At 40.0% G+C, this 23,169-nt stretch overlaps 1 protein-coding gene across 1 annotated transcript in view; it reads left to right on the plus strand.

Moving 5' to 3' along the window:
- The first annotated feature begins 1,143 nt into the window (after window positions 1-1,143).
- The window catches only part of LOC117507498 (complex I assembly factor ACAD9, mitochondrial-like), a 55,071-nt gene continuing 33,045 nt past the window's right edge, over window positions 1,144-23,169 (plus strand). Inside the window, exons 1-4 of the mRNA XM_034167372.1 lie at window positions 1,144-1,404; window positions 15,885-15,978; window positions 17,156-17,257; window positions 20,247-20,353. Coding sequence (XP_034023263.1) covers window positions 1,237-1,404; window positions 15,885-15,978; window positions 17,156-17,257; window positions 20,247-20,353 — 471 coding nt within the window. The 5' untranslated portion in view covers window positions 1,144-1,236. The remainder of the gene's footprint in view (window positions 1,405-15,884; window positions 15,979-17,155; window positions 17,258-20,246; window positions 20,354-23,169) is intronic.

A 23,169-nucleotide genomic window follows, 5' to 3' on the forward strand; every position in this document is an offset into this window, starting at 1 on the left:
ATAATGCATCTTGCCATAGAGCAAAAACTGTGAAAACATTCCTTGCAAAAAGACACATAGGGTCAATGTCATGGCCTGCAAATAGTCCAGATCTTAATCCAATTGAAAATCTTTGGTGGAAGTTGAAGAAAATGGTCCATGACAAGGCTCCAACCTGCAAAGCTGATCTGGCAACAGCAATCAGAGAAAGTTGGAGCCAGATTGATGAAGAGTACTGTTTGTCACTCATTAAGTCTATGCCTCAGAGACTGCAAGCTGTTATAAAAGCCAGAGGTGGTGCAACAAAATACTAGTGATGTGTTGGAGCGTTCTTTTGTTTTTCATGATTCCATAATTTTTTCCTCAGAATTGAGTGATTCCATATATTTTTCCCTCTGCTTGGTCTAAAAAAGTAACAGTTACTGACTGCCACAATTTTTTTTTCCTGATTTCTTATAGTGTTTCTTAAAGCCAGAAAGTTGCCATTTGAAATGACTTTAGTTTAGTGTCATATCTGTGATCTGCTTTTTTTCCACAAAATTAAACAACTGAATGAACATCCTCCGAGGCCGGTGATTCCATCATTTTTGCCAGGGGTTGTAGACATCAGTATCAATTTTTCCAAAGCAGAGAGTGAGTGTATTATCAGGAGAGAAATTAACTTACAAAGGCAAAAATCCTGGGAGCAGGAGACTGAGGAAATCTATTTTCAATAGTTAGCGTGGCAGATTCAGTGAATAGTTGTAGAAGAGAAGGGTGGGAAAAGAAAGGATGAAGTCACTATCGCTGGACTGAGAATTAATTGGTCATAGTTTCTTGAACGGTACTCTCTTCGTCCCAGGAATGCATTCAGGATGGACCATGTTTGGAATGAACACAGACAGACAGAGCAGAATGTCCTCGTGTATTGTAATAAATATTCTAGAGAAAGGCACGAGCTTCTCTCAGAATTTAGAAGAATAAGGCTGAAAGATGTTTCTTTAGGAATTATTTTAGACATAGGGTCAAGTGGGAGGGGAGACTCGAGAGGATTTAGTAGTGATGCAGAAGGTGGCAGCGATGGTACAAATAAAGATCCCCGATGTCATTTTACGCCATCGAAAAAGCAGGTGGCGCTAATGTACTGAATTTGCCCATTATGGAAAAGAAGAAGAGTGACGTCATTGTGCGACAAGCGGTGTGTTTTAAGTCGTGGACTGTGTGAGGCGGTCTAAGTTTGTGTCGTAATCTGCGGTTTTATTGCAGAAAAATATTAATATGAGTAGAATTGTATTTCTGTCCAAATGTGTTCACATCGCACAGCGGCTCTTTGCTTATCCCGCGAAGCATTCTGGGAAACGAGTCCTTTTACAACGGCGGAACTTTAAGACGCATTCACGGAACCTCGTTTATGTCAAAGACCTGTTTCTCGGTCAAATCAACAAGGTAACTTTTCAACGTTTTATATATACACAGGTGCTGGTCATATAATTAGAATATCATGAAAAAGTTGTTTTATTTCAGTAATTCTATTCAAAAAATGAAACTTGTATATTATATTCATTCATTACACTCGGACATATTTCAAGCGTTTATTTATTTTGATGATTATAACTGACAACACCTTTTTCATTTTATATATATATATATATATATATATATATATATATATATATATATATATATATATATATGTGTGTGTGTGTGCGCGCGCGCGTTTTGTTTTATTGTGTTCAGTGAAAAAGAAGGAAAACAAAAAGCCTTTTAATGTTTACACCAAAATGTGAGCAGGGTGATCAAAGTTATCGTTATCATTAGTCCACATTTTAAAATGTCAGATTTTTTTAATTCTGTGTTTAAAAAAAATCGAATATGCATTAAACATAAAGAAGCGCTGCCAAATATTCAATATAAAAAAAAAAAATTAAAATGTGATGATGTCACTTTTGAGAAGGTAGATGCTTTTAGTTGATAAGACTATAGTTTGAGGTTGTGAACAGCTGTTTATATATATATATATATATATATATATATATATATATATATATATATATATATATATATATATATATATATATATATATATATATATTAAATGCTTTGTGCTAAATGAAACTTAATAGTTTATGATCTGGTGTTGATTTTTGACTTTCTAATACAATTTAAGGGGCTTGTATCATTTTTAAAGTTGCTGGCGCTCAGACGACCAGCAAAGGCTTTTTGTGTTTCTACTTGTGGTCCTAAAAAATGGAACAATCTGGCGAAGGAACTCAAGTGATGTCCAAATATTATTCAGTTTAAACGCCAATATAAGGAACTGATGTTTTCTGAATATGTGAAAATTGTCTAAATTTTCTGAACATTCAATTCATGTTTGAAGGACTATATAGCTGTTGGTTAAAGTATGGACAGTTAAGTTATTGATTTTGTATTATTTATTTATTTATTTGATTATGCGATGTATGCTGTTATTGGTGTGGATATGATGAGGAATTTGAGTTTACTGATTATTTTAAGATGTCTGTGTTTTGCTGTTCCTCTCACTTTGTTTTGTTTTGTTTTGTTTTGTTTTGATAGGTAAATGTTGCTGAGGTAAAAGGGGTAGGTATAAGCTTTGCTTCTACCTACACCCTTTCGGTTGCATGGGTGGACTGGCTGAGAAATCAGGTTTATTTTATTTTGTTACAAAGTTCTTTTCCTTGAACTGAATCAACTTGAACTAATGATGTCTGTATAAACACTAATTTGACTCCAACAGGTCAACATTAACCATCATCATATGGTCTGTTGTCTGTTTATTTGATAATAAAGGCTGGCAGTCAGTTTGGAGAGTGATTTGTCCACTTATCCAAAGGGTTGTTGGGTTTGAACCCAGAGTGCTGTCAAAACTACCACTAGAAAGCTCAATCTTGCTTGTTGTCTCTTTTGATCCCCTGCAAAAAAGTGAATTAAAGATCAACAGTTGTTTTTTTTGTTGTCAGGTCGACTTGGGTCCAATCCTGGACGCACCACTGGGAGGAAAATATAATATAAATGTAGTGGTTGACGTGCTCAGTGTGCGCACAACATATATGTGATCTGTTCACACTGTTTGATTTGGATTGCTTTATTCCTGTGGAAAAGTTAAATAATTTTGTCAGTGCACACACAAAACACATTAATTTCTCTGAATGCATACATCTCCCTGAGCAAAAAAAAAAAAACATTATGTGATCAATAAATACATTTTTTTATTATTATTGTCCAAACAAAGACAATATTGTGGGAAGGTGAGTCCAAACCTTTGGTTATTACAGTGTTGTGACAGTCCCTCGATGGCCAGGAAGATTGTGTGTTGATTGCTTCCCAGGTGGGATGGTGGACGGAGAGATGACTGAACAGGCCCAGTCTTAACGCACACTGGTTCTTACAGACACTGCACAAGGTTGCCGCTGGAAGCTTTTGCTGGTCAAGATCTTGCTTTCTCAACTTCCTCTTTCTCCTCTTCTTCTCTGTGTTGTTCATTGACATTTTTTCACAGTCTTCCACTCCCGTTTGGATCATTGCTCACCAGCAGACTGGGTCCCCCGGCTGTTCTTCCCAGGTCTTCCATTCCATGGATCAGCTCTTGATGTTATGCTTCAGGGGGTCCTTGTAGCCTTTCTTCTGCTCTCCTTCGGCCCATTTTTCCTCCCTCAGCTGGGAGTAGAAAATCTGCTTGGGAAGTCAGCTGTCATCCATCCTAACGGTGTGACACAGCTGGTTCTTGATGGTGACACACTTGATGCTCTGGAGTTTCGCTTCAGCCAGGATGCTGATGTTGGTACGGTGGTCTTCCTAGCTGATGCGGAGGGTACTCCTCAGGCATTGTCTGTGGAATCATTTGAGGGTTTAGAGGTGGTGACAGTAGGTGGTCCAGGATCTGTACAGCAGGGTTGGCATGACGACAGCTATGTGGAGGAGGATTTTCCTCTCATGCTGAAGGTGTCTGTTACTATCAATCAATCAATCAATCAGTTTTTTTTTATATAGCGCAAAATCACAACAAACAGTTGCCCCAGGGCGCTTTATATTGTAAGGCAAGGCCACACAATAATTATGTAAAACCCCAACGGTCAAAACGACCCCCTGTGAGCAAGCACTTGGCTACAGTGGGAAGGAAAAACTCCCTTTTAACAGGAAGAAACCTCCAGCAGAACCAGGCTCAGGGAGGGGCAGTCTTCTGCTGGGACTGGTTGGGGCTGAGGGAGAGAACCAGGAAAAAGACATGCTGTGGAGGGGAGCAGAGATCGATCACTAATGATTAAATGCAGAGTGGTGCATACAGAGCAAAAAGAGAAAGAAGCAGTGCATCATGGGAACCCCCCAGCAGTCTACGTCTATAGCAGCATAACTAAGGGATGGTTCAGGGTCACCTGATCCAGCCCTAACTATAAGCTTTAGCAAAAAGGAAAGTTTTAAGCCTAATCTTAAAAGTAGAGAGGGTGTCTGTCTCCCTGATCTGAATTGGGAGCTGGTTCCACAGGAGAGGAGCCTGAAAGCTGAAGGCTCTGCCTCCCATTCTACTCTTACAAACCCTAGGAACTACAAGTAAGCCTGCAGTCTGAGAGCGAAGCACTCTATTGGGGTGATATGGTACTACGAGGTCCCTAAGATAAGATGGGACCTGATTATTCAAAACCTTATAAGTAAGAAGAAGAATTTTAAATTCTATTCTAGAATTAACAGGAAGCCAATGAAGAGAGGCCAATATGGGTGAGATATGCTCTCTCCTTCTAGTCCCCGTTAGTACTCTAGCTGCAGCATTTTGAATTAACTGAAGGCTTTTCAGGGAACTTTTAGGACAGCCTGATAATAATGAATTACAATAGTCCAGCCTAGAGGAAATAAATGCATGAATTAGTTTTTCAGCATCACTCTGAGACAAGACCTTTCTAATTTTAGAGATATTGCGTAAATGCAAAAAAGCAGTCCTACATATTTGTTTAATATGTGCTTTGAATGACATATCCTGATCAAAAATGACTCCAAGATTTCTCACAGTATTACTAGAGGTCAGGGTAATGCCATCCAGAGTAAGGATCTGGTTAGACACCATGTTTCTAAGATTTGTGGGGCCAAGTACAATAACTTCAGTTTTATCTGAGTTTAAAAGCAGGAAATTAGAGGTCATCCATGTCTTTATGTTTGTAAGACAATCCTACAGTTTAGCTAATTGGTGTGTGTCCTCTGGCTTCATGGATAGATAAAGCTGGGTATCATCTGCGTAACAATGAAAATTTAAGCAATACTGTCTAATAATACTGCCTAAGGGAAGCATGTATAAAGTGAATAAAATTGGTCCTAGCACAGAACCTTGTGGAACTCCATAATTAACTTTAGTCTGTGAAGAAGATTCCCCATTTACATGAACAAATTGTAATCTATTAGACAAATATGATTCAAACCACCGCAGCGCAGTGCCTTTAATACCTATGGCATGCTCTAATCTCTGTAATAACATTTTATGGTCAACAGTATCAAAAGCAGCACTGAGGTCTAACAGAACAAGCACAGAGATGAGTCCACTGTCTGAGGCCATAAGAAGATCATTTGTAACCTTCACTAATGCTGTTTCTGTACTATGATGAATTCTAAAACCTGACTGAAACTCTTCAAATAGACCATTCCTCTGCAGATGATCAGTTAGCTGTTTTACAACTACCCGTTCAAGAATTTTTGAGAGAAAAGGAAGGTTGGAGATTGGCCTATAATTAGCTAAGATAGCTGGGTCAAGTGATGGCTTTTTAAGTAATGGTTTAATTACTGCCACCTTAAAAGCCTGTGGTACATAGCCAACTAACAAAGATAGATTGATCATATTTAAGATCGAAGCATTAAATAATGGTAGGGCTTCCTTGAGCAGCCTGGTAGGAATGGGGTCTAATAGACATGTTGATGGTTTGGATGAAGTAACTAATGAAAATAACTCAGACAGAACAATTGGAGAGAAAGAGTCTAACCAAATACCGGCATCACTGAAAGCAGCCAAAGATAACGATACGTCTTTGGGATGGTTATGAGTAATTTTTCTCTAATAGTTAAAATTTTGTTAGCAAAGAAAGTCATGAAGTCATTACTAGTTAAAGTTAATGGAATTCTCAGCTCAATAGAGCTCTGACTCTTTGTCAGCCTGGCTACAGTGCTGAAAAGAAACCTGGGGTTGTTCTTATTTTCTTCAATTAGTGATGAGTAGAAAGATGTCCTAGCTTTACGGAGGGCTTTTTTATAGAGCAACAGACTCTTTTTCCAGGCTAAGTGAAGATCTTCTAAATTAGTGAGACGCCATTTCCTCTCCAACTTACGGGTTATCTGCTTTAAGCTACGAGTTTGTGAGTTATACCACAGAGTCAGGCACTTCTGATTTAAGGCTCTCTTTTTCAGAGGAGCTACAGCATCCAAAGTTGTCTTCAATGAGGATGTAAAACTATTGATGAGATACTCTATCTCACTTACAGAGTTTAGGTAGCTACTCTGCACTGTGTTGGTATATGGCATTAGAGAACATAAAGAAGGAATCATATCCTTAAACCTAGTTACAGCGCTTTCTGAAAGACTTCTAGTGTAATGAAACTTATTCCCCACTGCTGGGTAGTCCATCAGAGTAAATGTAAATGTTATTAAGAAATGATCAGACAGAAGGGAGTTTTCAGGGAATACTGTTAAGTCTTCAATTTCCATACCATAAGTCAGAACAAGATCTAAGATATGATTAAAGTGGTGGGTGGACTCATTTACATTTTGAGCAAAGCCAATAGAGTCTAATAATAGATTAAATGCAGTGTTGAGGCTGTCATTCTCAGCATCTTTGTGGATGTTAAAATCGCCCACTATAATTATCTTATCTGAGCTAAGCACTAAGTCAGACAAAAGGTCTGAAAATTCACAGAGAAACTCACAGTAACGACCAGGTGGACGATAGATAATAACAAATAAAACTGGTTTTTGGGACTTCCAATTTGGATGGACAAGACTAAGAGTCAAGCTTTCAAATGAATTAAAGCTCTGTCTGGGTTTTTGATTAATTAATAAGCTGGAATGGAAGATTGCTGCTAATCCTCCGCCTCGGCCATGCTACGAGCATTCTGACAGTTAGTGTGACTCGGGGGTGTTGACTCATTTAAACTAACATATTCATCCTGCTGTAACCAGGTTTCTGTAAGGCAGAATAAATCAATATGTTGATCAATTATTATATCATTTACCAACAGGGACTTAGAAGAGAGAGACCTAATGTTTAATAGACCACATTTAACTGTTTTAGTCTGTGGTGCAGTTGAAGGTGCTATATTATTTTTTCTTTTTGAATTTTTATGCTTAAATAGATTTTTGCTGGTTATTGGTGGTCTGGGAGCAGACACCGTCTCTACGGGGATGGGGTAATGAGGGGATGGCGGGGGAGAGAAGCTGCAGAGAGGTGTGTAAGACTACAACTCTGCTTCCTGGTCCCAACCCTGGATAGTCACGGTTTGGAGGGTTTAATAAAATTGGCCAGATTTCTAGAAATGAGAGCTGCTCCATCCAAAGTGGGATGGATGCCGTCTCTCCTAACAAGACCAGGTTTTCGCCAGAAGCTTTGCCAATTATCTATGAAGCCCACCTCATTTTTTGGACACCACTCAGACAGCCAGCAATTCAAGGACAACATGCGGCTAAACATGTCACTCCCAGTCCGATTGGGGAGGGGCCCAGAGAAAACTACAGAGTCCGACATTGTTTTTGCAAAGTTACACACCGATTCAATGTTAATTTTAGTGACCTCCGATTGGCGTAACCGGGTGTCATTACTAAAAACATAGCTTCTTGAAGGCAGTTCCTGCACAGTTGACTTGGTGTCAGATCTCGTCCTCGATGTTGGCGTATGTATGACACAACAGTAGCAGTTTGTATGATTGTGTAAGTGGACTGCATTGTGTAATTTATGGTTGGCTATTTTAATATCGACCTTCGGCCATAGTTCTGCATGAGGTGCCCACGTACAGTGCGTAATGAAAGCGCATAGGGCACAAAAAGAGGGACAAAAGTAGACTCATATTTTCTAGAGAAATAATTTTTCTTTTTTCAGGTGAGATACAGAGCAGACCTGTAAGTTTTATTTAATACCAAGATGAACCACTACGAGCATTATTCAGCAGAGGACAGGACAAAGACTGTGGAACTGTATTTTGCAAAAAAGTCAGCTACTCTTGTTCAGAGGCAATTTTGACATGAACATCCTGGGAAGAAAATTCCCTATCGCCATACGATCACACGTTTGGTAGAAAAGTTTAGAACCACTGGAAGTGTGGTTAACAATAGTTAACAAAGGCCATTGTGGCCCAAAGTTCACAGCGAGGACACCGGCTCGTATTCAAGACGTCAGGTACCAGTTGGAACAGTCACCCCGCAAGTCCAGCAGACGTCTGTCACAGCAAGTGGGTATTTCCAGCAGATCTGTGCGCTGAATTATCCACAATGATTTGCAAATGTTTCCCTATAAAGTGTAGATTCTTCAAGCGCAAACACAAGCCAACAAGACCGAACTCTACAAGTTTGACTAGACATTAAGCCAGCGTATTGAGAACGACCCTCAACTTTTGGAATATCTTCTCTTCAGCGATGAGGTGCACTTTCATTTGAGTGGTCGTGTGGATAAGCAAAACTTCAGGTTTTGAGCCAGTGAACAACCTCATGAACATGTTGAAAAACCTCAGAGTGTAGAAAAAACGACGGTGTGGTGTGCACTTGGAACGAATGGTATTTTTGGCCCATACTTTTTTGAAGATGATGATGGTCATCAGGTGACAGTGAATGTGGACCGATATGTCAAAATGCTTCAGAGATGCTTCATTCCTCCATTAAGGAGGAGAGGGGGTTTTGACATGAACACAGCTGTGTTATAACAGGATTATGCACCACCCCAACTGTTCTGACCACACTCTTCAATACCTCAGGCAGTACTTTCCAGGCGACGATTAATCTCAAGGAGGACCGACGATCCATGGCCGCCCTACTCCCCTGATCTGAGCGCGCCAGACTACTTTCTCTGGGGCTACCTGAAGGAGAGAGTATATGAGGACAACCCAGACACAATTGACAGGCCGAAAGAAAACATCAAGAGAGAAACCAGGAGAATTCCGAATGACATGTTGGAGAGAGTCGTGAACAATTTCAATGTCAGAATGGCGAGCGTCATCCAGCAGCGAGGCGCCTTGATCGAATATGTTACTGATCACAGTGTCTAAACATTCATCAATTTAAAAATGCTTTTGGACAATAAAACTTTAAAATACTTAACATCTCTTGTGAAAAATCTTGAAAAAAATTGTACATTTTGTAGAAACTAACAATTTCATTTTGTCCCTCTTTTTGTGCCCCACCCTGTAGTTTATTGTTGGATGACAAATTCCTACTGACGGCAGAATTTCTCCCAGTATATTGTGATACTATACAGCTCATCCATCAAGCAAAAGAAATCAAATCGTGTGTGTGTGTGTCATAGTTAATTTGTTTCTTCTGTGACACCGAGCTACAAAGAATCTCGTGGTTAATTGTGATTGACACAGGAATGTTTGTATATTTCACACATAAGTTTCTGATGACCGGTGAATAAGTACAAAAAGAAAATGCCATCTTTCCACTAAAATTCAAAGGTGCTGAAAAATTGACAGTCACTAAGTGTGTGACATCACACATAATGGAATTTAATGGAACACGTTGTGCAGTGCGACAGTTGACCTAATCCTTATTCTCTTCCTCTAACCTAACCCTAATCTTGATGTCTATGACCTGGACTGTAGATATGTTCCACGGTCACAAGACCCCTTTCATGATAAAAGTAATTTCTTGGTGCTGCCGCAGTTCTTGTGTGTCTTCTTGTGTAACTGATCTAATTTTTTATTTTTTTTTTTGGTGTGACAGTGGTGGTTCTCAGATTTGAACCTGGGTGTGTTGGAATCCAGAGCAGCAGTTACAAACCCACATAACTCTCTATGCCGTGCTATTGAAAGTTTGATTTCCAGCCCGAGCCCATAGGTCACCTGTCCTGCATATTCTTTGCTTATGACACATTAGCTTACTCTAAACAAAACATTTTCTGAACAAATAAAACTTGTCGTTTGTGACAGTTACTTTATCCTCTGACATTTTCTCCCGTTATCAGACTTAATTAGTACATCCTGCTCAGCTGCCTCAGTTTTGACTCGGATGTTGCTGTGGGTTCATGTTTAAGGAAAAAGTAAATACCTCTATATTCTGTTGTGCAAATATTTACTCATTTCAAAATGAGTAAATATTTGCACAAAAACAAAGTCTATCAGTTTGAACATTAAATATCATGTCTTTGTGGTGTATTCAGTTGAATATAGGTTGAAGAGGATTTTCAAATCATTGTATTCGGTTTTCATTTTGAAATGGATGCCTGCAACACGTTTCAAAAAATCTGCAACAGTGGTATGTTTACCACTGTGTTACATCACCTTTCCTTCTAACAACACTCAATAAGCATTTGGGAACTGAGGACACTAATTGTTGAAGCTTTGTAGGTGGAATTCTTTCCCATTCTTCCTTGATGTACAACTTCAGTTGTTCAATGGTTCAGGGTCTCCACTGTCGTATTTTTGCGCTTCATAATGCGCCACACATTTTCATTGGGCAACAGGTCTGGACTGCAGGCAGGCCAGTCTAGTACCCGCACTCTTTTACGATGAAGCCATGCTGTTGTTACACGTGCAGAATGTGGCTTGGCATTGTCTTGCTGAAATAAGCAGGGACGTCCCTGAAAAAGACGTTGGATGGCAGCATGTGTTGCTCCAAAACCTTGATGTACCTTTCAGCATTGATGGTGACATCACAGATGTGTAAGTTGCCCATGCCATGGGCGCTAACGTACCCCCATACCATCACAGATGCTGGCTTTTGAACTTTGCGCTGGTAACAATCTGGATGGTCCTTTTCCTCTTTTGTTTGAAGGACACGACGTCAGTGATTTCCAAAAACAAATTGAAGGCGAATTCATCAGACCACAGCACACTTTTCCACTTTGCGTCTGTCCATTTCAAATGAGCTCAGGTCCAGCGAAGGCAGCAGTATGTTGTTGATGTATGGCTTTTGCTTTGCATGGTAGAGTTTTAAGTTGCACTTGTAGATGTAGCGATGAACTGTGTTAACTGACAATGGCTTCTGGTTTTCTGTGTAAGATCCTTTCCACAATGATGTCGGTTTTTAATGCAGTGCCGCCTGAGGGATCAAAGGTCACGGGCATTCAGTGTTGGTTTTCAGCCTTGTCGCTTATGTGTAGAAAGTTCTCCAGATTCTCTAAATCTTCTGATTATATTATGGACTGTAGATGATGGAATCCCTAAATTCCTTGCAATTGAACTTTGAGAAACATTGTTCTTAAACTGTTAGACTATTTTTTCATGCAGTCGTTCACAAAGTGGTGATCTTTGCCCCATCTTTGCTTGTGAATGGCTGAGCCTTTTGGGGAGGCTCCTTTTATACCCAATCATGACACTCACCTGTTTCTAGTTAACCTGTTCACCTGTGGAATGTTCCAAACAGGTGTTCTTTGAGCATTCATCAACTTTCCCAGTCTTTTGTCCCAACTTTTTTGAATCATGATGCAGGCATCTATTTCAAAATGAGCAAATATTTGCAGAAAAACAAAAAGTTTATCAGTTTGAACATTAAATATCTTGTCTCTGTGGTGTATTCAATTGAATATAGATTGAAGAGGATTTGCAAATCATTGTATCTGTTTTTATTTACATTTCACACCACGTCCCAACTTCATTGAAATTGGGGTTGTAAACTAAAATGTTTCAAGCATTTTTTATTTGAAATTTTGTAATTATGGCCTGCAGTGCAAAAAAAAAAAAAATTGAAAGAAAAAAAAATCTCTCAAAATAGAATATTTTATAAGATTTCCAAAAAAGAAAAAAAAATCCCTGGTTGCTTTGATGACTGCCTTCAGCCCATCTGTGTTGTTGGATCTGGTGTCTTTCATCTTGTTGGCAGATTGGCTGACCAATCAACTACAGTAATACTACGGTCAGCAAACCAGTTAGTAGTTGCTTTGGAACTGTGGGCAGGTGCTGAGTCCTGCTGGGAATGGAAATCATCATCTCCATAAAGTGTGTTAACAGATGTAAGCATGATTGCTCTAAAATCTCCTGGCAGATGGCTGTGCTGACTTTGGACTTGGTTAAAAAAGAAAGAAAGAAAGAAAGAAGGAAAGAAAGAAAAAACACAGTGGACCAACACCAGCAGATGACAAGGCACCCCAAATCATGAATGACTGTGGAAATGTGAAACTGGACATCAGGCAACTTGAATTCTGTGACTCTGGGAAATGCAAAATTCACCTGAAAAGAGGACTTTGGATGACTGAGCAACAGTGTAGTTCTTTTTCTCCTTTGGCCAGGTAAGATGCTCCTGACACTGCCTCAGGTTCACGGGCGGCTTGACACGGGGAATACAGTACTTGTAGCCCATTTCCTGGACACGTCTGTGTGTGGTGGCTCTTCTTGATGCGCTGACTCCAGCCTCAGTTCACTCCTTCTGAAGCTTCCCCAAATCAGGAATTGGCTTTCAGGCATTGACATTAAGCTTTTTAATGTACTTGTCCATAGGACGAGTAATCCTGGCAGTTTACTTGTCCTATAGGAAAAGCTGGTTGTCCGGACAACCCGTGAGTGAGATTCAAATTAAATGTTTATCACATCTACTTTGCTGTGACATATCACTTCATGAAAAAGTTAATACTGTCATTCTTCTCACCCTGTTCAACTCCGTGAAAATGAAGCTTATTTATTATTGTTTACAATGACTGCATGTTTGATTAATTAGGAGATAACTACCGTGGAAGTACTGAAATTACACATTTTCATAAATTGCTTCTCTCCTGTGTGGGTGGTAAAATTCAGTTTCCAAAAAATAAATTTTATTACATATTGCATGCATAGCCTCTAGCCTTTTAATCTGTTAACCAAGACATAGCTCATAATGTTTCTCTCCTGCGATTGTTCATAATTGGGGAAAAAAAAATTTAAATAACTGGTAAATGCCAAAATGCATCTGCTTCTCTCCTGTGTGTTTTCTGAATTCATCACTCTTCAATGCATGATCAACTGCCAGTATGTATTTTATAAAGCAAATCAAATTATTTTATTTCAACATTTAAAAATGCCTTACTGGTCCATAATCGAAGGAAAATCCCGACAGACATGGCAGTATATTGAGTTGTCGTCTTCCTTGTGCCCCAGCCACTGATAATCCTGTGTCCAGCTACTCACCAACTTCCTCTCTCTTCCTTTCTCTTCATACCTCTTCTTTGAAGCTTCTACACTTGCAGGGGTTGATGCTTTGCGTTTGACTGGCGCTTTCCCTGGTATCTGGCCTGGTTTCGGAGGATTTAGTAAAGTCATTCTGTTCAATATATTCTTCAAAAGGCGTGTTAATCGATGCGATGTTCATTATCTTATATGTCATCTAAGAAGATGCTACGAACTAGGGCTGCCACAAACGACTATTTTGATAGTCGACTAGGCAACAATTATTTTTTCGATTAGTCGACTAGTCGGATCATACATAATTTCCTAAATTAAGACCTGCACCATTTGCCGAGAAATGTCAGGGGATGAAAACATGAACATTTCCAAATCAGTGACTATTTCTTAGACTTAATTTACATCAATCATTCAGAAATACAAACAGTGTGGTACTTTATAGAAAATCTGTGTCAGGTAGGTACTTCCCAAAAGCTAAATGTCCATGCTGGAAGGAGACAAGTGAGGGAAGCCACCAAGACACAACTCTGGAAGAACTTTTGACTCATGTGAGTGGAGAAACTGGGAATAGTGCAGCATTTTTATTTTTATCTTCATTTTACATATAGTCCCAACTTTTTCTGATTTGTGGTTGTTTCTGTTGCATTTCTGAAATTACAGAACTCCTATAAAGAAAAGTGTGAACATTTTATTGTGTTTTAAAACTCCTATGGAGCAAATGCAAACACCAAACTCTTATAAAGAAGGCTAAAAATACACAAACCTGCAGGCAAACTTTGATATAAACTGAACATAACAATGCAGGCTGATCTGACTCCCCATATTTTTTGTATAAATAAATCAGAATAAAATAAGAGGTAACTCATTTTGAAATGAATAAAACATATAGTAAACAAAAATCAGCAGCTTGTATTTTTATTCTGACTCCAGTTCATTTTAGTGTGACGAAGTCATTTTTTTTTCTCATCAGTCACACTTTGTGCTTGAACACTACATTAAGCTTAAGATTGAACAAATAAATACCTTTTGACAGCTGTTAAAGTTCAGAGTTCTCATCTGCTTTTTGTGATCTGTGCCTCTGAACATCACTGCACAGCTTCTCCACAGCAGGGCTTTTTAACCCGTATGTGCATAATTTTTGCTCAGTTCAATTATATATTCTAATTTTTTAAGGATGTTTTAAGGCTGTTTGACCGTTTATTTCATCTCATGATCTCATGAATTCAGTATACGGGACAGGACGGTGCCATCAGAAAAACACCGGTAGAGAAAGTGGAAAGGGAAGTAAAGGCAGCTCCGCGGATTGGTTTTGTTGTGTTTTTTTTGTTTGTTTTGTTTTGTTTTTTTGACATGTTCACTCGTGTTAAAATCCTCTCTTTCTGCTCCGCGCTCGCTGTCTCACGTGCACCGATGGTTCTCAGCAGAATGTAACGTCTCGTGCCTCCGTTCAGGAATCCCGCTCTCTCCCTCCCTCGCAGTCTGTAGCCAGTTGACTCCGCGCGCACGCACACACGCCGACAGCTCCTTCGGTAAACTGTGCATTTTAGACAGTTTTGAACAACACAGCCACTGTTTTAATCGGCCGCCTTATCCAAGTTTGAACATTCAAATGATGGCAGGACAGCTTGCTGCCTAAAACTATGAATTGGGAGAAAACAAAGACTTAAATAAAATAAACGACTCATCGACTACTAAATTAGTTGCCGACAGTTTCAATAGTCGACATTGTTGTGACTAGTCGACTAGTTGTGGCAGCCCTACTACGAACACACACTCCATACAGTGGTCTCGTGCACACATTGTTATCATGTTTTCCGATTGTCCGCTGCGTGGAGAGAGGTGGGAAAAACCAAAAACGCTTTCTCACGAGGTGTGAGACAAGACATGATGTAAATGAGAAAACAAAAAGGCGGCGGTCAGGTATTTTGGTTCCGAGCGATGAAAATAAAGAATTTGAACGTTTTAAACCAAAAAAATGCCACTTGTCCGGTTGGACAACGATTTAGAGCATATTGCTTGTCCGATCACATTTTACACTTGACAGTCGAACAAGCGTTAATGTCGATGCCTGGGCTTTGCTTGACAGTCTTCTCTAAGTTCTCCCTGTTGCTTGTGCATCTTTTCCCACCACACTTTTCCCTTCCAGTCAGCTTTCCATGAACATGCTTTGATCCAGCACTCTGTGAACAGTCAGCCCTTACAGCAATGACCTTCTGTGTCTTAACCTTCTTCTGGACAACTGTCAAGTTAGTAGTCGTCCTCATGACTGTGGTTGTGTGCAATCAACCAGACTGAGAGATTAATGACATTTATACTCCATAAATACTAAGTTCATCAAAAATCTTAAATGAAATGTTCTAATATTTTGAGATATATTCTTTCTATTTTTGTGAGCTGTAGGTTACTAAAATTTTTAAAAGCTTGAATCATTTGTGTTCATTTATGAGTCTAGAATATATAAAATTTTCACTTTCTGAAATAACTGACAAAAATATTGAATTCGTGAGACTCAAATTTTCTGAGATGCACCTGTAATATACTGGCCACATACAGAACAGTTGTGTTCATATATTGTCTGTTTGGGTATGCACATTTGTGTTTTGTGCATCTAAATGCATAAATGATCTATTTTTCCTCCAGGCTGAAGTTTTCCCGTATCCAGAAATTAGAAATGAAGAACTGGAGGAGCTCACTCAGCTTGTCAAACGGGTGGAGAAATTCTTCAGTGAGGAAGGTGAGAAAGTACGTGGGATGAATTCTATTGTTATAACAAACAAGTGTGTTTTTTTGTTTTTTCCTTGAAAAAGTGTTAATGTTGTGGTTAGGGGTCTGGACGGGACTGGACTGTTACAGGTAATGGACTCAAATGCTGGGAGCAAGGACAAGAACAGATTGTGAACAGAGAGATTTATTTACAATAATGAATAACTGAGGAATTAAAGTGCTGAGCTGGAGATGGTGCCTACAAAGCTGAGACAGGGCCCGCTTGTTGCGGTGGAAATCTGGGAGCTGCAGTGCACACAGAGCCAGGTTTGGGAGTTAGAGAGTTAGTTGGAATCCTGGATATTGGGACTGGAACCGGAGCCAGGTGGAACATACAGAGCGTAGGATGAGGAACATTCTAGGTGGACAAGGAGAACACAGGTGAGTGAATTCACTCATAACACTGGAAGCCTTTAACAACAGAATGTTCACGGTAGGCTTAATACAGGAATTGCTCACAGTTCAGGAATTGTTCACAGAGGTCACAGGTCAGCAACAGCGCACCTTATGACACAGTTCAATTAAGATGGACTTGGCTTCAGAATCGACTTGGAAGTTCTTAGTAATTCTGCAAAACAGTTCATACTGTTCTTGGTAACAGTTCTTGGTAATGCACAGTCATAACCAGGAGCAGGGTGAGAGGTGGAATCTCACAAACTCAGAGTAGGCAGGAACTTAGCTGAACGGAGCAGAGCAGCACGCTCTGAGGCTGAGCGCAGATGAGCTGCGGCACAGCAGTGAGTTCCAAAGTGGCGTAGTGCAGGTAGTGGCATGGAAGCCATGCAGGAAGGCATCTGGAAGCACCAAAAGGTCAAAGAGCTCTATTACAGAAAATAGAGGAGCCAGGTTACCTTGAGATGAGCTGCGGGAAGCTCATACATCGAAGCGCATGGAAGCGACAGCATAGACAAGGTCATGGATCGAAGTTGTGGATCAATGTCCAAACCCCGGCTTTAAGCTCAGATGATTTGCAGGTGTTCCGCGACTCTGCAGCGCACCACCTGGAGTGAAAACAGACAAACAACACACAAGAGGAGACAGAAGGGAAGGGGAGAGAGGCAGAAAAAGGCTGACCACAACATATAAACCTGCATTATTTTAAGTCACAGAATATATTCAAATTTTTGTTCTCATCTTTCTGGTTCTAGTTGATTCACAAAAGATTGATCGTGGAGCCAGAATCCCTCTAGAGACCCTGAACAGACTGAAAGAGCTCGGCCTCTTTGGAATCCAGATTCCTAAGGAGTATGGTATGGATTATTATTATTTTGTTTGCGTGTGTGTGTGTGTGTGTGTGTGTTTCTTTTTTTAATGTGACTGATGATTAGTAGCTGTAGCATGCCCAAAAGCAGGTTTTGAAAACTGAGTCATAGCTTCATGTGGGGAAGATTTCCAGATAAAAGCCCGTGTGCTGTAGTGGAACCTTCAAAGGTTAATATGGACATTTTCTTCAGATATTCAGATATTTTTGTCAAATTTCACATACATATCCAGATATGTCAGTGATACACAGTGGTGGTGGCATTGACAATCAATTAGCAAAAACAAGACAATTGAACCTTTAACATGAATCTGTGAAGGGAACAGGGAAAACTATCCTGAAATATGAAAGATGGGCTGCCAGATCTTATTTATCGGTGGATCCTCCGACAGTACATCAAAGATGCTCCATTTTCAGGTTGGACATTACCACCTTTACTCAGAGCTTATGTGATGGTGGCACTCACTTTTAAAATTACGGAGTATCAGGCGTCTAGGTGGAGAACACAAGCGGCTCCGTCTGGTGGGCCGTCATTTGTCTCTCTCTCTCTCTCTCTCTCTCTCTCTCTCTCTCTCTGAGAGAGAGAGGGAGAGAGACCTTCAAACAGAGCAGTCCTTCAAACAGTCTGCATTATAAATGTATAAGACACTTAAAAATTTCTGTCCAAACAAGAGCAGTTTTGGACAGTGGATTTGGCTATATCACCACCACAGTGACTTCAAGTTGGGTCCAACCCAGAGTAAAGTTTAGGCATATGTAACCTATGCAGGACCTTGAATTGCACCAAACCATGTCTAATCCATATGGAGGAAGAGTGTGTCAGTGTAACTGCAGCATGCCACGTAGAGTCCACAGTTGTAGTCCCCAAATCTGCCTCCCATCATCTCCTTTGTTTTGTTAAATGATGGAGAGGCCTGCCTCAGCACGCTTTCATAAAATGTGGATGCCACTGGATCCACACCGACGCACTCCTCCATCCAAGTGTCCTGCAAGTTTGTCAGTGATAAATGTGCCTGGACAAAACTACGTACCTGTAAATACCTCATCTAGTTAGATTGAGGGATATTTAAATTGTCTTTCAGCTGTTCAAATGAAATTAAATGGCCTTGTATTAGCAAGTCCTTCACATGCGTAATGTCCTTTCTGTGCTAAAATTTAAATGAAGGATCAAAAGAAAATTTGCCAAAATAGGGGCATTGTTTAAAGCTTGTTTGTTTTTAAAATGAACTTTAAACTGGGCCCATATCTTAAGAGACTCCTGGTGTCGTTGACCGAACGGTCCCCCCTCAAAATCGATCTGCTTTGTCTTCACTGCGCATGCGTCATTTCCTGAGCATCACCAGCATTTCGCTGATTATCACCTTGTTTCTGCTTCAAACTGCACTCTAGTCATCATCTGTCTCAGTGACAGATATCTGAAGCTTTTGTGCAACAATCATTTCCACATAAATTCGGCATTATTTCATCATAAAAGATGGAGGAAGCGATCAGAGCGTCGCAGCCAGAGGATCTGCTGGTGCTGCGTTCACTGCGCCTCCATCATTTCAAAGCGTCAGTAGTGACTCAGATTATCGCTTCATTTCTGCTTAAAATGGCCTCGTTACTGCTTAAAACTGACTTTAGAATGATTTAAGAGGTTTTACCTTTATCATCTGATCGTTAATATCACATCATTCCCTTTGATCACTTTGGGTGTAGGGAGTCCGTCTCAGATGTACTGCTGTGCTCCCAAATGACGCATGTGCAATGAAGGCCGGGCAGACCAATTTTTAGGGGGGTGCCATTCGTTCTGTGACACCGGATAATTGGCTTGTTTGTTCAAAAGTGCTTACTTAAGGGTAGTGGGACACCAATTAAATATTTAAGTGGCAATTGATCACTCGAATGTTGCTCCGTTCGAGCCCAAGCTGAAGTTTCCTCTTTTTATCAGGTAGGAAACGGATGTTGGCCGTCCAGTAATAGTATCAGTAATTGGGAAGAGACAGTCCACCCTCCCCTTTTTGTTATTCTGAATAAAAATGGAGGTATTGTTATTTAATCCTTTAAATAAGATTTAAAAAAAATTTAATTGCTTCAAATAAGAATAAAAACCTAGGCATCAATGAGTGACAATGGAAGGGTGGACTGTCTCTCCATGTACTGCTGCTTGGCCTTACATATTGCCAGTGGTGGGCACTGTTCCGCTAATTATCGAAGCTAATGTTTTCATTCGCGGATTAGCTTTTCAGATAACTTTGAAAACCATCAGCGGACCAATTAGCGTCCGATAAATTTAGTTCCAATAACGTGTAGACCGCTAACATATTTTTGCGGGCATAGTGAATAAAGCTTAACAATTAAAAACATTTATAAAGTCTGAAAAAGTAGATTTTAGTGCCTTCCTGTTACATGTTTTGTAGCAAACAGACAGCTATGGCTATGAGTGGCAGCACTCACTTCTCTGCCAGCAGGGTAGAGCTGGCTACCAGAAAGAAAGGAAGAGGGAGAAAAAAAAGGTAAGGTCATTCCAGCTGACCTAAGTGTTGAGCTATAACCATTGCTTCGGGTTGGACAAATGAAGAATGCTGCTTGAATTTCTTTTCAATCAGTTATTAAAAAATACAAATATATGGTAGTGTTTGTAAAGTTGTGTGGAGTATGATAGTTCTCAAAAACTGAATCAACAAAGACACCTGTGTTAACTCTGAAGGAGTTAAAGATGTCTGTGACTGTGATTGGAGAAACTGTGCACAGTGAATCTTTTGTCTGTTGAGCCAACCATCACAGCCTTGTAGTTCAGAGGCACAGGGAAGCTTTTTCAGATAAGAAAATGAGTGAACTCAAGGCTCAAGTGCCTTCTTGAAAATGAGATGAGATTTCACATTCACGATTTCTCTATAAACTCCATTATATTGTGGTAGACAAATGCGAAAAAAAATGTTAGTAACGGAACATTTACAGGTCTGTTTTGCACAATGTCAATGTATTTTTCTTCGCAGGTGGCCTCGGGCTTCCCACCACCCTATTTGCTCGACTTGCAGAGATTATTGGAACGGACGCCTCTATTACCATCACACTCGCTGCACATCAAGCCACTGTTCTGAAGGTAAAGTCTAGATGATGCCGTCAGAGTAGAGTTGCACCTAAATTGTTTTATATAATGGCTGAGTGAATCCTTGTCATTTGATTGGTGCTTTGTATGTCACATGACATGGATTATTCCTTCCTTTTGTGCTGCATTGCATTTAGAGTGCAAATTTGATCCATTTACCGTGCAAATGTGGTTCCATACGTTTTGTACCATTGCATACTCTGAACCCCGCCCACACAAGTGGGAGCGGCGTTTAGCTAAGCATGGCAGAGTTTATTTTGGTGACTGATGATGATTTGTACACAAAGTTAATGCACGGCATGATGGACTACATCATCAAAATTATTTTTGAACTTTTTGTAACTTTTTATGCCCCGCCTTGCAGCGCAAGTGCCGCACGTCCGTCCTTCCTTCAGTTCATCCGTCCGTCTGTCTGGCCGCAACGTAGCTGGGCACCTATTGCTCACAAAAACTTCATATTTTGTGGGTACATGCCTTGGAGGAGTACTTCGCATGGGTTCGAAGGCCAGTGACCTTGACCTACTTTTCATGGTCACCAGTGGTCACAACTGTCAAATCCTTCGCCGCAACGTAGCTCAGCACCTATTGCTCGCAGAAGCTTCAAATTAGGTGGGTACATGCCTTGGAGGAGTACTTCACATGGGATCAAAGGCCAGTGACCTTGACCTGCTTTTCAAGGTCACCAATGGTCACAACTGTCAAATCCTTCGTCACAACGTAGCTTGGCTCCTATTGCTTGCAGAAACTTCATATTTGGTGGGTACATGCTTTGGAGGAGTACTTCACATGTGTTCGAAGGCTGGTGACCTTGACCTACTTTTCAAGGTCACCAGTGGTCACAACTATCAAATCCTTTGCCACAACGTAGCTCGGCACCTTTTGCTCGTAGAAACATCATACTTGGTGGGTACATGCCTTGGAGGAGTACTTTGCATGGGTTCCAAGGCCTGTGACCTTGACCTCCGTTTCAAGGTCACCAGTGGTTGCATTGTTTTTTAAGGCTGCCGACTGTGACCGACTCTTTATGGTCACTGTTTGTCACATCCTCTAAATGAATATTATGCCAATCTCCAATTTTTTTCATTGTATATCCCAGTTTACATCAAACACATAAGGCTTCAACCAAATACTCACCCCATACATGTACATACAACCCCTGGCAAAAATTATGGAATCACTGGCCTCGGAGGATGTTCATTCAGTTGTTTAATTTTGTAGAAAAAAAGCAGATCACAGACATGACACAAAACTAAAGTCATTTCAAATAGCAACTTTCTGGCTTTAAGAAACACTATAAGAAATCAGGAAAAAAAATTGTGGCAGTCAGTAACGGTTACTTTTTTAGACCAAGCAGATGGAAAAAAATATGGAATCAATCAATTCTGAGGAATAAATTATGGAATCACCCTGTAAATTTTCATCCCCAAAACTAAACACCTGCATCAAATCAGATCTGCTCGTTAGTCTGCATCTAAAAAGGAGTGATCACACCTTGGAGAGCTGTTACACCAAGTGCACTGACATGAATTATGGCTCCATCATGAGAGATGTCTATTGAAACAAAGGAGAGGATTATCAAACTCTTAAAAGAGGGTAAATCATCACGCAATATTGCAAAAGATGTTGGTTCTTCACAGTCAGCTGTGTCTAAACTCTGGACCAAATACAAACAACATGGGAAGGTTAAAGGCAAACATACTGGTAGACCAAGGAAGACATCAAAGCGTCAAGACAGAAAACTTAAAGCAATATGTCTCAAAAATCGAAAATGCACAACAAAACAAATGAGGAACGAATGGGAGGAAACTGGAGTCAATGTTTGTGACCGAACTGTAAGAAACTGCCTAAAGGAAATGGGATTTACATACAGAAAAGCTAAACGAAAGCCATCATTAACACTTAAACAGAAAAAAAACAAGGTTACAATGGGCTAAGGAAAAGCAATCATGGACTGTGGATGACTGGATGAAAGTCATATTCAGTGATGAATCTCGAATCTGCATTGGGCAAGGTGATGATGCTGGAACTTTTGTTTGGTGCCGTTCCAGTGAGATTTATAAAGATGACTGCCTGAAGAGAACATGTAAATTTCCACAGTCATTGATGATATGGGGCTGCATGTCAAGTAAAGGCACTGGGGAGATGGCTATCATTACATCATCAATAAATGCACAAGTTTACGTTGATATTTTGGACACTTTTCTTAATCCCATCAATTGAAAGGATGTTTGGGGATGATGATAGAGCAGAAACTGTGAAAACATTCCTTGCAAAAAAGACACATAGGGTCAATGTCATGGCCTGCAAATAAGTCCGGATCTTAATCCAATTGAAAATCTTTGGTGGAAGTTGAAGAAAATGGTCCATGACAAGGCTCCAACCTGCAAAGCTGATCTGGCAACAGCAATCAGAGAAAGTTGGAGCCAGATTGATGAAGAGTACTGTTTGTCACTCATTAAGTCCATGCCTCAGAGACTGCAAGCTGTTATAAAAGCCAGAGGTGGTGCAACAAAATACTAGTGATGTGTTGGAGCGTTCTTTTGTTTTTCATGATTCCATAATTTTTTCCTCAGAATTGAGTGATTCCATATTATTTTCCCTCTGCTTGGTTTAAAAAAGTAACCGTTACTGACTGCCACAATTTTTTTTCCTGATTTCTTATAGTGTTTCTTAAAGCCAGAAAGTTGCCATTTGAAATGACTTTAGTTTTGTGTCATGTCTGTGATCTGTTTTTTTTTCTACAAAATTAAACAACTGACTGAATATCCTCCGAGGCCGGTGATTCCATAATTTTTGCCAGGGGTTGTATT

This window comes from Thalassophryne amazonica, chromosome 3, assembly GCF_902500255.1.
Source record: "Thalassophryne amazonica chromosome 3, fThaAma1.1, whole genome shotgun sequence".
Classification (NCBI taxonomy): domain Eukaryota; kingdom Metazoa; phylum Chordata; class Actinopteri; order Batrachoidiformes; family Batrachoididae; genus Thalassophryne; species Thalassophryne amazonica.